Genomic DNA, 16,160 nt, shown 5'->3' on the forward strand with positions numbered 1-16,160 from the left:
TCTGTCCACCAGGAGGCCCTCCCAGCCCCACTGGTCGTGACCAAATGGCCTGTTGCCACAGCCAGTCACCCTGGAGGGCACCGCGCTGCCCAGGGCACTGAGGACAGAGGCCCAGGGGCTCCGTCCGCCCTCGGCCGTCGGGGGTGGGGGCTGGGGGCGGGGCCAGTCCTCGGCGGCCGCCAGGCGGTTCCTTTTGCTCCCGCTCCTCCCCTGGGCAGTTGCTGCCACGTGCCCACGCTGGGCTGGAGGCCAGGGCCAGGGGTCAGGAATGCCCCAGCCGCCCCCAGGGCTTCTGGCAGGTGGGGCACAAGTCAGTGCTTAAGCTGGGGGGGGAGTCCTGGGGGACCCCGGGGCCGGGGAGCCCCGGGCACCTGTCCCGCTCTCACCGGTCCCCTCCAGCCTCAGCTTCTCTAGCCACCGCCCAGGGTCCAGCCGTGCCATGGCTGACCACTGTCATTCCACGTCCTGAGATGCGCTGACGGATCCACCGGTCACCCCGGGCCCGGCTGCCACCCTCTGGCTGCCACGCGTCCCTACGCACGCTCACCTGCTCGCTGACTGCGTGGTACCTGCCGGCCGGCTCGTCCCGCTCGGCCCCCGCCTGGGCCAGCAGCTCCTCCAGCCGGGACAGCTCCTCCTGCACGTGGGCCGAGGCAGCTGGCGGCTCCCGCAGCGCTGCAGGCGCAGCAGCAGGTCAGCCTGTGGCCAGGCCAGCCCCCAGCCCGGCTCCCTGTCCCGCCGCCGGTCTGCCGATCTGCCGGGACTGACCCGGGGGACCCCGATCTGGGGCCGCACCTCGGCCGCGGGCCTCCCTTCCTCTCCTGCCGTGGACATCACGTTTCACCCCGGTACAGACCCCTGCCCAGGGCGAGCCCCAACCCAGTTACAGCGTCCCCCTGGACGCTGGGGATCCCACACCCCCGTCAGGCAGTGAGAACTGCTGACTCAGGGTAACCAGATCTCACCCCCAAGTAGTAAGTTGCTGTTCTAACCACACAGTGGGCTTTCTTTTTCCTTAACACACAGTGAGGTCCCCAGTTCCTCTAGGAGGCTGGAGAGCCCCTTATTTCAGAAAGGGGTCTCGGGACCCCCACACGAGGGGGTTGGGGCACACTCTGGGGCCAGGCTGCCCTACTGGCTGGGTGGCCTCGGTGCAGGGACCCAGCCGCGCACGCAGCCGTGACAGACAGCGAGAGGCACCGCGAGGGGGCCCGGGGGCTGGGGGAGCAGAGCTCTTGGGGGGGGGGCTGCTTAGCGTCCACGCCTCCTGAGTGTCACCCTTTAGGATTTCATCATCTAATGAAAAATGAACATAATTAAATCAAGACTGGTGGGCACAGATGTGTGACAAACCAACGCAGGGCTAGGTGGGCATGGTCCCTGTGGCCTGGTGGTGAGCGCGCCGTGGGGATGGGCTTCTGACCCCCGGGGACGATGCCGTGGGAAGGTGTGCTTCTCGCCCTAGCACAGGGGAGGATGATGGGCCGGGAGGGGCCGGCCCGGTCAGGGGACAGTGAGGGGCTTGGCTCCCTGAAGCTGGACTCTGACTGACGGCTCTGCAGCCCCCCTGGTGGCCCCCCTCACCTTGGGGCGGCTCCTCGCCCAGGCTGCCAGCCACAATCTCACGGATGCGGGCAGGCACGGGGATGGGTGAGGCCCGCCAGCCTCCCCCATGCACGGTCAGCGCCCGGTCTTCTCTGCTGGCCATGGGGCTCAGAACGGTGTCCTCCAGCCTCTGAAAAACACCGGCTCAGAGATGCCTGGGGCTGGCAGGTCCCTGGACAGCTGCCAGAGCCCCACGTGAACCCACTGGAGTTAGTGGGCGCTGCCACGGGGCTCCCATACGGTGGCAAAGTGCGCTGGAGAGGACTGGGTGAGGTCACCAAGGCCCGTGCCTTGGTTTCCCCACCTTTCAAGGTGGGAGGGCACCCTGCCCATCCTGGCGCTGCTCTGAGCACAGGTGAGGAAAGAAGAGCTGGTCCGGAGAGCTCCGAGCCTAGGGCACCACCTCGTCCCACCCTTCAGCGCTGCTCCGCCTCTGCGGGGGCTGCACTGACCGTCGTGGTGGACCTCTCCGGGGACGCTGGGAGGCAGGCTCCTGCCTCTGGCCCTCCTGGAGCAGGCAGCCTCCCAGTTCTCACAGTGGGGTTGGCAGGGAGGGGTTTGAACCCCACCCAGCAGGCCCAGAGCCCCACGGCAGGAGGGGCTGACAACAGCAGAGGGACAACTGGTAGAAGGTCCACCCACACACCCCCCTTTAGGACAAGGCCAGCCATGTGGGGCTTCCCCGTCCACTGGGAGGGGCACGCGTGGGCCCTGGGCCGGGGCAGGGTGGGAGCCGAGGGAGGGACAGTGGGTGGATCGTGGGGACGGCCCTCCTTCCTAGCCGCCTAGAACAGCTGACCATCTGTGGCAGAGGTCCGAATAGCCCCGGACGCGGGTAGGAGACCCTGGGTCTTGGGTACCCAGAGACTGGTGTTGGGGTCTTGGGCTCCAGTTGGCACTTTGCCTCGGCCCTGGGCATTCTTGGCTCCACGACGATGGCACCGCCGGGGGAGGGCCTGGGCTGCCCTCCAGAGCCCAGGGCCGGGCGGGGCCTTTGTCGCCAGGTCTGTCGTGGTGCTGACCGTGGGGGGAACTCGTGAACGCTGCAGGCCGAGGCAGCCACTTCTAAGCCAGCATGAACATCTGGACGTGAGAGGGCAGCGAGGCAGGATGGGCCTGCACTCAGGACAGTCCGTAGCTGCCCACCGGCCCTGCTGCCTTTGCGATATGAGCTGTCAGGCAGTGAGTGAAATAGCAGAGGGTAACCAGACGCTTCCCAGGGGGTCCTGGAGATGGATGTCCCCTCCAGTGACTCTCTAGGGCGACAAACCAGGGTCCTCCCATCACCCCCGAAGGTCCCAGACTTCTCAAACTTATCACCATATGCCCAGCCCCTCCCCACCCCTGGCTTCCCAAGACCCCCCACCCCGAGACTCCCCAGATCTCCCTCCCATCCCAGGGCCCTGGTGAGTGACCACCGCACAGCCTCCTACCTGCCTGTCCTCCTCTGATCCCCCCAGCTCTCCCTGAAGACCCTCTCGAGGCCTAGACCCCTCCACCTGGCTCTGACCCTCAGGCCTGGGCCAGTAGGGATGGAGGGCTTCCTGGGTGCAGCCCTGCTCCCCCCACCCCACTGCCCTGGTACAATCTCAGCCCGTCCCCTCCTCCTGAGACCCCAGCCTGGTCTCTTCCGCTCACGTCTGCCTGGACACGAGGCCTGCCCCTCCGTCAGCACCAGAGTGGCCAGGGCGACCCCGAGACCCGGGCTCTTGCATGACACCTGGTGAAGCCACGTTCCCATCCCAACAGGAGCTCGGTGCTGGGCAGACACTGAGCAAACTCGCGGGACTGAATTCCACCGCCCCCCACGGGGAGTGAGAACCCTGGCTCTGGTTCACCTGGACCCCAGTCCTCCTTCACCTGCGTGTAGGAATTTGAGTCCCCTGGGAGGTCTTGGGAGGCACCTTGACTACTCCCCCTCGCCGACCCCCCTTCAGCATGACTTCGGGTGAGCAGCCTCCCTTGAGGGGAGGGGACGAGGTGCCTGCTGGCCCCTTTCGGCAGAGCCCGGAAGGGGGCGCCGAGACCACCAAGGCCGCAGGCAGGGGCTCAGCCATCGTCCCCCCTGAACCCCCTTTGCACTCAGGGAAACCAAGGCCCAAGGGGGAGGCGAGAGCCACCTGAGACCCGCGGGACTGTCGAGTCCAGGAAGGCCCCTGCCCCTCCGCTCTCCACACCACCCTCCCCGCCCCAGCGTCCGCGGCGCCACCCGCTAACGGGAAGGCAGCAGCGGCATAAACTTGACTCATTCCTAACATTTACGGAGGGTCAGTTATTAGCCGAGATGTCCCAAGAGGAGCTGGGCGCGTAATGGGTTCCAGCTGCAGCCGGGTGCCTGCGATGGGCCGTGGCCCAGCTGGAGCGGAGGGAGGCAGCGGGGTCAGCACGGTGGGGGTGCGCGGAGGCCCTGGGGCTGCCCCCTCCCACCCCGCCCCACCTCCTGCCCCCCACTCCCCCCAGTAATGGGGGCAGGGAGGGGCCTTCACCCAGGGCAGGTCACTGGGCCTGCACCAACCTCTGGCCTTGGGGCTTGGTTCCCCCTGCGGCCGCCCGGGACCCCGTGATGCCACCTGCAGCCCTGTGGGCCAGGGGTGGCTCTGGGTCAGCTTTGGGGGGGTGTGCTGTCTGCCTGTGACCGGGCAGTGCACTGGGAGACTTCTAGAAGCCCCCCTCCCCCCCTCGCAGTCTCAGCTGGTCAGAGGGGACACCAGAGCTGGGCATCAGCTCCCCAAAAGACCTCAGACTCACAGTTGAGCCTGACCATGTCCCCTCCTCCTTTCTGTCCCCAGCGTCCTCCTCCCCATCAGCTCAACCAGCTTCTAAGGACCTCAGGGAGGTCACAGCCCCTGCGTGACACCCCCAGTGAGCCCTAGAGGGGGGCCTGTGTGTGCGGCCCAGTGGGGCGGCCATCCCCTCCTTCCTCGCCGCCGCCCTCGCCGTGTGGCCCTGTGGATGGGGAGGGTCTCCGCTCCGAGGACCCTGGGCTCCCCTCTGGGAGAGGTGGGCTGGGGCCCCTGCTCTGCCACTGCCGGTGCACTGCCTGACCTCAGGCATGCCACCTGCTGTCCCGAGCCGTGTGTTCTCATCTTTGAAAATGGGGCGTCCCAGGGACCCGGGGGCTGCGGCTCTGGGGACCCCGCCCTAACCCCACAGGTGAGGACATGAGGCGGCTGGGGAGGGCGGGTGGAGCTGTAAGACAGAAACGGAACCCACACGGAACAATCTCACTCTCTCCCTCACTGGTGACCAGCATCGGACCCCCGAGTGGCCCCTCTGAATCCGCAGGCTGCCCAGGCACAGATCCCCAGGGAGAGGAGCCCAGCGACTTCTGGAAGGAAGATGAGGGTGCCCCATACCCAGAGCCCAGTGAGGGAGACCCCTGGGTGGCCCGGGTGGGTCCAGATGAGCCCCGTGGCAAGGCAGGGAGGGGCGCCAGAAGCCCCGTTGAAAGTCACCCTGCGAGAGCGGGTGTCCAGCGGGGGACCTCAACTCAGCCAGCAGCGTGAGCGAGTCAGAATCCTGGGCCCCTCGGCAGAGTCGGGGGATGGTGGGGGGGGCGCCCCTGGCCAGCAGCCTGGGTCTGGGGTGGCGGAGCTCCAACAGTGCCACCGTGTGGCCGCAAGGGGCGCTGCAGGAGCTGTGACTGCCCGTCGCTCGAGGAGGGAGGCTGGGGCTCCTGGGGGCGGCGGGAAGGCAGAGGCTCCCTTGCTCATGGAGATGTGAGAAGGGCGTCACCTCTCAAGGTCTCCCAGCACCCGTTTTATATCTGTCATCTCGGCTGGAAGGGAGGCTCAGGGTCTTGCACTCACGGGCGGCAGTGTTAGGCCTGGGCCCCTGCCCGTGGGCCCCCAGCACCTTCCCAGTGGCCCGAGATCAGGACTCCTCAGGCACGCTGGCCTTGGGTCCCCTCCCCGAAGGCAGAGGAATGGGGGTCGGCCCAAGCCTGGCTTCCTCCTCCGCCTCTGCCCCTCAGACCCTCCCCAGCACCCCCACAGGGCCCCAGGCACCCCAGGGCCAGGCTTTGGCCCTCGCCAGGCGCGGGCCCAGCTTGAAGAACACATCTGAGGACAGGGCCTCCAGCCAAGTCCAGCCACCGGACGTCTGCTTGCCATCCTTCCGTGGCTTGGCCGGCTGCAGAGAGGGCCCTGGGCCTGGGTGGCGGCCTGCCAGGCTCCATTTCCTTAGGAAAAAGAGCTTCTCTGTGCCTGGGGTAACCCCTGGCCCCCACCGTGCTGTATCTCAGCACCGCCCAGTTTCAGATCTCTGTGCGTCCGTTGAGCCCTCTGGGGCCCTGGGCATCACCCCAGGAGCCGGGTCAGGCTTCTGTGGGTGGTAGTTTGGGCCTCAACTAACAATAAGGGGGCAATCTGGGCCAGGCATGAAAGCAGGCACTGGGGATGGGGGGACAATTTCTCATTCATCCCCGCTTCCCCAGCCCGGCACCGTCAGCGCTTGGCACGCAAGCAGGCTCAGACACAGGTCACTACCAGAGGGACTGAAAGCCAAGCCCAAGGTATGAATCACAACTGAAAAATGACTCATGTCAAGGGATGACAGAAGGGCAGCATCCTGTCCGTCTTGTTTGCTACTGTGTCCTCTGTGCCCACACGGACTTCCGGGAGGAGGGGGCCGCTGAGTTGGACCTTGAAGGATAAATAAGAGTCCAGCAGCCAGAGGGGACAGAGGTCAGGCGTCCAGGTGGAGGGACCAGAGGAGGAGAGGCAGTCTGTGCGGGGCTGGGGAGCAGGGTGCACGGGAGCCACGAGGCGGGAGAGGTAACTGAAGGCCTTTAACATCCCCGTGAGGATGGTGGCGCCCCGTCTTCGCTTCTGAACGAGGAAGGGAGACATGTCCCATCTGATTGGCAGTGACCCTGGCTGCCGTCCACACAGGGCTTGGCCACACCCTGGCACTCTCAAACCATCCCGGCTCCTGTCCTGAGGGTGGGCCCTCACTCACCCAGGCTCTGGGGAGCCCCCCAGACCACCTGTCTCACCCTCGTACAGATGGGGACCCTGAGGCAGACAGTCAGTGGCAGGGCCAGTTCAGGTCCAGAACCTGAACACCACAGTGCCCTCCTTTCTGCTCAGGGGCAGCTGCGACTTCATGACTGTGCCAGCCCTCCCGGGCCTCCTGACAGCACCTCCTCCCTCTCCCCGGTGCCCCTCCCTTCCCCCCTCCCCCTCAGACCTTCCCACTTTGGAAACTTAAACCATAAACACCTCTACAAAACCCGTGAGTGGAGAAGGTGTGTGTGTGGGGAGGGGAGGACGCAGGACACAGAGGACCCAGGGAGCCAGCCCTCCCTCCACAGTTACTAGAACAGCCAGGTAGACTGTGAAACTCCTACTCCTGAAGACGTCAGAGAGCCACGGAAGCAGTGGGGGAGATGGACCGACACTCAGGGAGAGGTGAGCGGCAGGGCGTCCTGGGCTGGGTGGGTGCTCTGAGTTTGGAAGATCAGCGACAGAGCCTGGGAACGGAGCGACCCTCAAAACAGAGCTGGTTTCTCAGCTATGATCATTTTAAAAGTGGTAACAGCTTCCCAACACGTCAAATACCTAGGAGCCAATGTGCTAACAAAGTATGTGCAGGGCCGCTCCGTGGAGAGCTACGTTGAGTAAAATTAGCAAAAACGTAAATGGAAGAATGGAAGACAGCATTGTAAAGCCGTCAGTCCTCCTCAAATTAATCTGCAGATTCAATGAAATCCCAATCCGAATCCCAGCAGGGTTCTTAGTTTGTAGAAATTAACAAACGGATTCTAAAATTCTTATGGAAGAGTCAAAAGTACGTAGGGAGGGCTTCCCTGGTGGCGCAGTGGTTGAGAGTCCGCCTGCCGATGCAGGGGACACGGGTTCGTGCCCCGGTCCGGGAAGATCCCACATGCCGCGGAGCGGCTGGGCCCGTGAGCCATGGCCGCTGAGCCTGCGCGTCCAGAGCCTGTGCTCCGCAATGGGAGAGGCCACAGCAGTGAGAGGCCCGCGTACCACAAAAAAAAAAAAAAAAAAAAAGTATGTAGGGAATCGTGAAGAAAGCTTATGCTCAGACGTAACGACACGTCACAGATCCACAGGGACGAAGACAGGGTAGCGTTGGTATAAGGACCAGCTGACCAGGGAAGAGGCCACGAACTCTGGAAGTATATATGCGCACATGCACACGCAGACACACGTGCGCAGACACATGCACACACTGGTGAGTGACAAAGGTGACACAGTGCAGTGGGGAGATGATGGGATTTTCAGTCTGGGGCAAGGCCCACTGGCTGTTCATACGGAAGGAAACGCGTGGTCTCCACCTCACACCGTACACAGAGGCCAATTCCCAATGGGTTGCGGATTTAACTGTGAAAGTAACACAGTAAAGCTTTTAAGAGAAAACAGAGAAGAACCTCTTAGTGGCCTTGGAGTAGGCGAAGTGTGTTTCTTAAATAGCACACAAGCAGCAGTAACCTAAGGTGGAAAATGGACAGATTGTGGCAGGTTACAGTCATGAACCGTTCCTCAAAGCACCGTTACAGGGGTGAAAAGGCCACCCACGGGAGGTATTCGCAATACACGTATTTAATAAAGGACTTGTTTCCAGATTAGGCCATCAAATCGAGATCAGTAATAAGAAGGGAAGGCACGACCCCAAGAGCAAAACGGGCACATGGTAGAGCAGACGCTTCACAAAGGAAGATGTCTGGAGGGCCCGTAAACACAGGGAAATGTGCTCAGTTTCATTAGTCATCGGGTAAACGATAATTAAAACCATAGAGCAATACCGCTGTACATTCCCCATAATGGCTGAATAGGAAAATGACAGGAAATGCCTAGTGCTGGCGAGGATGTGTAGCGGCCAGCCCCTCACACGCTGCGAACCCATGCAGCCACTTTGAAATCTGTTGGCGGTGTTCACTGAAGCTGGATGTATGCAACCTGTGACCCGGCACTCCTGTGGCTGGGTGTGCACCCAACAGAAACATACACATATGGCCCCCAAAGATGTGGAGCAGAACGTTCGTGGCGGTGCTGTTCATGGAACCACGCAAATGGCCATTAGCTCTAAAATGAACCATTTCAGAAGTGCGGCATATTCACACACTGGCGTGCACAGCAAACTAGAGCGACGCGCTGCATTCCGGTGAATTTCGCAAACGTGGTGTAGTACCAAGAGTGTGTGTGTTTACACACTCACGTATACGGCTCCATTTCCCTGAAGTCCCCAAATGGGCAAGACTAATGTATGTTGGGGGAGGGGGCTTCTGGCATTCTGAGAATGCTCTGCTGGGGCGGGCGCCAGCCACACGACGACGGGCTCAGTTAAGCTGCACACTTAGGATGTCGGCACGCTTTTGTATGCATGCAAGGGCCAGTTTCTAGAATGCGGGGCTCTGCTCTCATCCCCACACTCTGTGTACAATGACTTTCCATCCATTCTCCAACCTACCACGTGTCCACCACTCCCACCCACCCACTCAACCATCTGCCACCATCTGTACGACAGTCTCTTCCCCTACCCACCCGAATGTCCCCTTATTCCTCCGTCCGCTGATCCTGAGCTCGGCAGACTCTATCTGTAGGCTAAATCCGGGCCTGCTGCTTGTTCGTAAGTAAAGCTTTCTTGGAAAATAACTACATCCATTTGCTCACACAGTGTCTGTGACCCCCTTCATGCTCCAGTGTCAGAGCTGAATAGTTGCTACAGAAACTTTATGATTTGCAAAGCCTAAAGTATCAGTCATCTGGCCCCTCCAGAAAGTTTGCCAGCCTCTGCTTTAATCCATGTATCTACTCATCCCACCCCCCCATCCCACCCCATCCCATCCTATCCCATCCCACCCACCCCACCTCATCCCATACCATCTTCTCTCTTGCACTAAGGACATTGCTCCAGCAATCCTTCTTTATTGCTTACATATCAGTTATTTTTCTCTCTATCAGACCATTCTTGTCGACGCAAACTGTCATAATTTATCCTCGCCTTAAAAAGATGTATTGCCCCTACGTGCCCCACGAGTTACCCTTGTGGTCAATGTCACCCATGACCCCCGCGCTGTTGAATGCCGTGGTCCACCGAGTCTGTGCTTGACCTACTAGCAGCACTTTGTGCTGACGGTCGTTCCTCCTCCCTGGAGCTCTCCCCTCACGAGGTTTCCAGACATGGCCTCTCCCAGTCAATCTCACCTCCTTGGCCTCCCCGTCTCGGTCCCCTTGGCCGGTTCCTTCTCGCCTCGCCCACCTTTAGGTGCGGGTGTGCACCCGCTCCTTTTCCTGGGTACAGTCTCCCCTTGGGATCTCACCCAGTGACCCACATGCCAACGGCCCCGGACATCTGGTTCCAGCACGGAGCTCTTCTCTGAAACCAGATCCAGGCGTCCGTTTGCCCCCCGACTGCCTCCGTGCGGACGCTAATCAGCTTTTCCACCTGACGACGCTCAAAGCAAAACCTCTGTGCACAGGGTAGTTAAACTAGATGTAAAGAAAAGCTTGAAAATCTCTATATGTTTGAAAACTAAGGTATTTATACCTTTAGATAATCCAGGGCTAAAATAAGAAGCCACAGTGGAAATTAGAAAGCAGTTTGAACTGGGTAAAAATGAAACTTATTATATCAGAATTTATGGGACGCAGCTAAAGCCTTGTTTAGGAGGAAATGCACACATTAAAGAAGAAAGTGGGAAAGTGAAATGATGCCGCCACGGTGGAAAACAGTATGGAGTCTTCCCAAATTAAACATGGGATTACCGTGGGATCCAGCAATCCCACTTCCGGGTGTACACCCCAAAGAAGTGAGAGCAGGGATTTGAACAGGTATTTGCTGCACTATTAACAACAGCCAGAGGTGGAAACAACCCAAGGATCCATGAGCACATGGATGGATTACAAAATGGGGCCCATCCGTACAGTGGGATATTATTCAGCCTTAGAAAGGAAGGACCTTCTGACACAGGCTACAGCATGGATGACCCCCTAGGACACAAAACTAAGTGAAATAAGCCAGACACGAAAAGGCGAGTATCGTATGATGCCACTCATATGAGGTCCCTAGAGGAGTCAGATTCATAGAGATAGGAAGTAGGGTGGTGGGTGCCAGGGCTGGGGGAGGGGGGGAGGGGGAGGGGGGAGTTCGTGTTTAGCGGGGGCAGAGTTTCAGTTGGGGAAGATGAAGAAAGTTCTGGAGTTGGATGGTGGCTATAGCTGCACAATGTGAATGTACTTAATGCCATTGAGCTGTACACTTAAAACTGATGAAAATGGTAAATTTTATGTATATATGATTTACCACAGTTTTTTAAGTAAAAAAAAAATTTTAAAACAAAGAAGGCTGCAAATCAACGAGCTAAGCACGCATCTCAAAATATTAGAAGAAAAACAGCCCAAAGAACTGAAAAGCAAAGGAATAAAAAGTATATAAATCAATGAAATAGAAGACAAAATACCGTACAGAGGACCCACAATGACCGGTATCAGCAATGCAAAAGGAGGCGTCAGTTCGGGGTGACCAGCTCATTGCAGCCTGCCAGGGACTTCCTCAGATTGGGTCCTGGGTGACCCCTGGGTCTCAAGCGCCTCAACACTCAGGGGCAGGTGGTTACCTGCTTCAGAGCCTCAGACTTCAAGAAGACAGTAAGAGGATATTGGGAACAACCTTGGGCAGTAAATTTGAAAATTTATATATAATAGACAAGTTCTTAGAAAAATACCGTTAATCAAAACCTAACCCAAAAGAAAGAGTCTGAAAATTCCTGAAGCTCTAGAGGAACTGGGCCCAGACTTACAAATCTTCCTGCCCATCGGCCTTCTCCACCGCCTCTGCATCCAGACCCTCAGAGAATCCAGCTCTGAGGGTGGGCCGGGGCCGGGGTTGACAGGGGCAGCAGCTCCGGCTGCAGCAAGTGGGGTGTCAGGAGCTCCTCTGGGCAGGGGAGCACATTCAGGTCTGGTCCCCCAGGAGCCACGCCTTGCCCGGACTCCTCGGTTTCCCCGTCTGTAGCTGGAGGGGCTGGAGGATCCCCCCTCCTCCCCCTCCGGACGGGCCTATCCGGGCATCTTGCGGCGCCTGCTGCCTGCTCAGCCCTGGAGTAACCACCGCGATCTCCATCACCGTGGTGAAGACAACAGGTGTTGGCTGGGCGGGCAGAGCGGACCTCGGCCAGGGCTCCCCGTGGCTTTCAGATGACGGTTTCCCACGGGCAGCGGGAGCTGGGGGGCAGCCACTTTTGCCAAGCACCGATGCCCACTGCCGGATGTCGGCACCATCCTGTGTTTCTCCCTCAAACCAGCCCGTAACCATAGCAACTTGCTTCGACTCCCGAGTCTCTATTTTCCTGGAACCCAAAGGCGTGGTAGAATCCTCACAGGCTGACGGGGTGCCTGGCTTGGAAACTGGTGTGCAAGCGGCCCTCCCTCCCCTGACCCCCACCGGCCCTCATGGCCACCGGCACCCAGGGCCTCGCAGAGCTGGACCTCACGGGAACTGGACAGAGAAAGTCACCCCACCCAGGGCCATCTTGTCAGCCTTGCTGCCTGCATCACCTGATTCAAATATCCTGCCCCGGTCGTGTTCTGTCCTGCGTGGGCACCTGTGTGTAAGGTGCCTGTGTGTGTGTGTACGTGTGCACCTGTGTGTGTACGTGTGCACCTGTGTGTAAGGTGCCTGTGTGTGTGTGTACGTGTGAACCTGTGTGTGTACGTGTGCACCTGTGTGTAAGGTGCCTGTGTGCGCGTGCGCTCACGTGGTGCTCATGCTGACCACGTGAACACGTGGAAAGTGCCCCTTGGAGCCGGGGAGGTGTGGCCTCTCTGTGCAGGGTCCTTTCCCTCCCCAGGTGCCCTTGGGACCTGCTCCCAGGAGGGTGCCAGAGGGCAGCCACACAACTGACCTGGATCACAGCGTCCAGCCCCAGCCGGGGCCGCTCGGCAGAGTCCCCGTTGCCTGGCTCGCTGGAGGCGGAACTCATCGTGGGCTGGGGCACAGGACCCAAGGGAAAGCAGGGACTCTGCTGCCGGTGAGTTTCCTCCTGGGACCCTGGCAGGGTCAGGACCTCCTTCTGTGCACCGACCCCGCACCTGGGCAGCACCTGGCTCCTCTGTCCTGGGTGCCCAGCTGCCCTCTCTGGGTTGGCGGGACAGCGTGGCTGACTGAGCCCATAGGCGTTGCTGCGGCAACCACGACGCTGAGGGCTGGTTTTCCCTGGAAACAGGAGTGCAGGCCCTGTTGCCATGGGGACTAGGGAACGCTGTTGTCCAGAAGCTGTTCCCCAGGAGACCTGGAGAGGCCCTGGGTGAAGCTCTCCGCCTGAGCGACCACACCCGGGCGACTGGCCTCTCCCCCGGGCCCCCAGCCCTGCAGGGAAGGGCCCTCAGCCCTCCACTGAGCAGTTGCCCCAGGAGGAGTTGTGTGCTTGGTGGCCACACACCAGGTAGAGGAAGCGTGCAGACCACGGGTCCTTCCTGATGGAGAATCATAAACTGTGACTCTTGTCCGAGCATTTGCAAAGGAGCTTGAGTTCAGTAGTGCAATGCCGTGTAACAGGTGCGCAGAGCCTGCGGAGGGGAGGTCACCTGCCCCAGGCCCAGAGCAGAGCCCGTCTTCCTCACCTGCCCTCGGATGCGCCTCTGGAACCTGACTTCCCTCTGGAGCCCGTCAGGTGACCTGCCGCGTGGCTTGTGCACTTCCTACTTCACTTTCTCTCACCTGAACCTCCCCGGAACCACACAGACCACTGGCAGCAGCTGACCTGTTGTGGGTGGTGATGGGAGAGGTCCCTGCAGGCCCAGAGCTCTGTGCTCCCCAGCCTGGGCCTCTGCAGTGAGTGTGGCTCCCCAGTGTTCCCTCCCCTCAGGGGATCCTCCTTCAAATTTGGACCTTTCCCAGCCGGGCTAATGCCGACAGGAGTCCCTCTTGGAAACGGGCAGCCTCTGGAGGTGGACCCAGCAGCGGGAGTGACAGCCCCTCTAATGAAAGGAGGCCAGTTTGGGGCCCTGGGGACGGGGGGTGGTCCCCAGACTCCCAGAGACCTGGGCTCTTCTGAGGCAGCTCAGGAGATAGAGGTGGCCTGCCGGGCAAGGCCAGAAGGGGCCAGCAGTGAGGGTGGACACTTAGTGGGTCAGCGTTTCTGTCCCCAGGGCTGCCAGGGGCGAGACTGACGGGGTCCAGGCCACTTCCTCAGAGCCGAAATGTACGACGGTGCTGCCGTTGCTTAAAGGAAGCTCTCCCCAAGAAACGCGTGCCCTCTGTCTCCTCCTGGTGTCCTCAGGCTGCCCCCCCCCCACCACCCGTGAGGATAGCCACGAGCGTGCCCTACGCAGGGACAGGACGGGCTCTTGGCCGGACACAGCCCCGCCGGGCATCACTGGACAGTTTGGGGGACGGGGGACAAGGCCATCCTCTGAGCACGGCCCCTCTGGATTAGTGGCGACTTCTGGCTTCCGGAGGCTCCAAGCAGAGGCCTAGATTCTGACCGCCATGGCTGGGGCGCCAGCCTGGTACCCAAGGCTGCCTCTAGCTCCTGGAGCCCTGGACCCCTGTGGGCCCCGAGGACTGAGCACCTGGGGAGCTGGGGAGGGGGCTGGGGAAGGGACAGGCTCGGCACTTCCTGCTGCCCGGAGGCTGGGCCTCATCTGCCCCCAGGGAGCTGGGCTTGGGGGCTGGGAGAGTGCGACCCTGCCCTCTGGGGAGAGCTCCTACCTGGGGGGCTCAAAGGGGGGTGCTCGGACAGTGGGGGGATGAGAGGCTGCAGAGGTCGGTGTGACCACCCGTGAAGGTGACTCAGACGAGTCCAAATAAGACTCCGCCGGCCGGACACAAGGGAAGTTGGTGCCCCTCTGGCGGGTGGGGTTGTCTAGCCTGTACCCCACCCCTCCCCACCCGGACACCCGCCTCGGCCTGTTCTGCCCCTTTGAACACTCGAGGCTGAGCAGAGCAGCCCTGTGCCCTCTGGCCTTACCCTCACCCACCCCAGCACCCTCTCCTCCAAGACCCCTTCTCTGGCCCCCATGCCCCTGCCCCCCTAGGCTCACACGGGCCCCCTACGCACCACCCAGGGCTTCACGGCCCAGCGTCCGTGCTCGCGGCTTCTCGTCCTGGGCCATCAGTGGGCCGGAGAGCCCTCAGGGAAGGGCTCAGCCCAGGGCCTGGGCACAGCCCCCGGGGAAGGCTCTGGAATGAGAGAGGGTGTGATGGAGAAGCTCACCATAAGGGGGGTCCCAGTGGGACGGGCCTGCGGGCAGGGTGGGCTCAGGGAGGACCGCGGCTGTCCTGACCCCCTCCTCATGGGCTCTGCTGGCCGGCGCCCTGGACCCAGCGCCTCCCCCTGCGGCTTGGAGAAGGCCAGGGCCCCCAGGCAGCGAGCGCCGTGCTGTGGCCTCACCCACCGGCCCCTGCCCAGCACGTGGCCACCCTTGTCTGTGCACAGGAAGGTCCCTCACCGTCAGGGTGTCACCGCGTTTTGTCACAGTTCCCTCCTTGAAGCAGGAGCCTCGCTGGGTTCTCCTCAGCCCCTGCTGAGTTTACAGTGACAGGTCACCCATAAACTCCCTCAGGACAGTCCGCAGTCCTGGCCGTGCCGGGCCCACGTGTGGACAGGGGGCCCCAGGGGGCTGGGTGAGGAGTGGGGAAGCTGAAACAGGGCCAGGCTGGCCTCACCTCTTTCTGCCCCTCGCCGGCCCCGGGGGCACCAGAATTTGCCACCCCTGAGCCAGACCCTCCCCAAGAGGAAGGGACCTCGAAACTCCCAGGAAAGCGTGGGCTTCCCCATGCTCAGGCCACTCCGGCCCTTGGACGGCCTGACAGACGGAGCCGGGGTGGATGCCTGCTGCGGACATGATGGGGGACCCTGACGTGTCCTCTGAAGACGGGTCACATGCAGGGCAGCCTGGGAAGAGGGTGGGAGGCCGGGAAGGGGCGGGCTCCTCTGTCCCAGCCCCGTGGCCTCTGGGCCGCAGGTCTCGCCGTAATCGGCCCTGGGACCTGGCTGGCGTTTGTGCCTGTCTATGCTCCTCTGTGACCCTGTGCCCCGGGCCCCCCCGCCTCCCGTGCCCCCAGCAGACGTCTCTCCTGGCAGCCGGTTTGGTGGGACGGCCGGCGACAGCTCCTGAGAAGAGGGGCTCCTACTGGCCGCTGTGGCTCAGCTGACCCGGGTCCACCGCCTCTTTGGGGTGTGTCCCCTGCAGGTGCTGGGCAGAAGTAGCCTGAGAACTCTGCTGCGGCACCAAAATGCAGCCCTGTTCTGCCCACTGGCTGGGGCGCAGCCTCGGGCACTGCCCAGAGCCGCTGACTGGCGACAAGGCTGGCTGTCCCACTGCCCGCTGGCCCCAGGCTGCTGGCTGCCATCTGTGCGTCTGCGCCTCCCGGCCATCTGTCCGCGCCTGAGGCCTGGCCATGAGGTAGCAGCGGCGGCCCTGTAACGCGGGGCTTGGGAGGCTCACAGTTAGGGACACTGCCGGCCAGCCTCTTGGGGTCACCCCAAGTGGGCCCCTGGGCACGTGTGCTGTGGGAGCGGTACCTCACCGCCTTCCCTCTCTCTCCAGCTCTGGGGGCCTCTCTCGGCGTCCAGTCCACTGCCC

The 16,160-nt window shown here is 61.6% G+C and overlaps 1 protein-coding gene across 1 annotated transcript in view; it reads right to left on the bottom strand.

Annotated features, from left to right (window-relative positions):
• CROCC2 (ciliary rootlet coiled-coil, rootletin family member 2) overlaps nucleotides 1–12,696 on the bottom strand; it is a 67,419-nt gene extending 54,723 nt beyond the window's left edge. Inside the window, 3 exon segments of the mRNA XM_067739924.1 lie at nucleotides 548–675; nucleotides 1,585–1,735; nucleotides 12,476–12,696. Of these exon segments, the coding sequence (XP_067596025.1) occupies nucleotides 548–675; nucleotides 1,585–1,735; nucleotides 12,476–12,553 (357 nt within the window). The 5' untranslated portion in view covers nucleotides 12,554–12,696.
• Between the last annotated feature and the right edge of the window lie 3,464 nt (nucleotides 12,697–16,160).

The sequence above is a fragment of the Pseudorca crassidens genome, chromosome 6 (genome assembly GCF_039906515.1).
Source record: "Pseudorca crassidens isolate mPseCra1 chromosome 6, mPseCra1.hap1, whole genome shotgun sequence".
Taxonomy (NCBI): Eukaryota; Metazoa; Chordata; class Mammalia; order Artiodactyla; family Delphinidae; genus Pseudorca; species Pseudorca crassidens.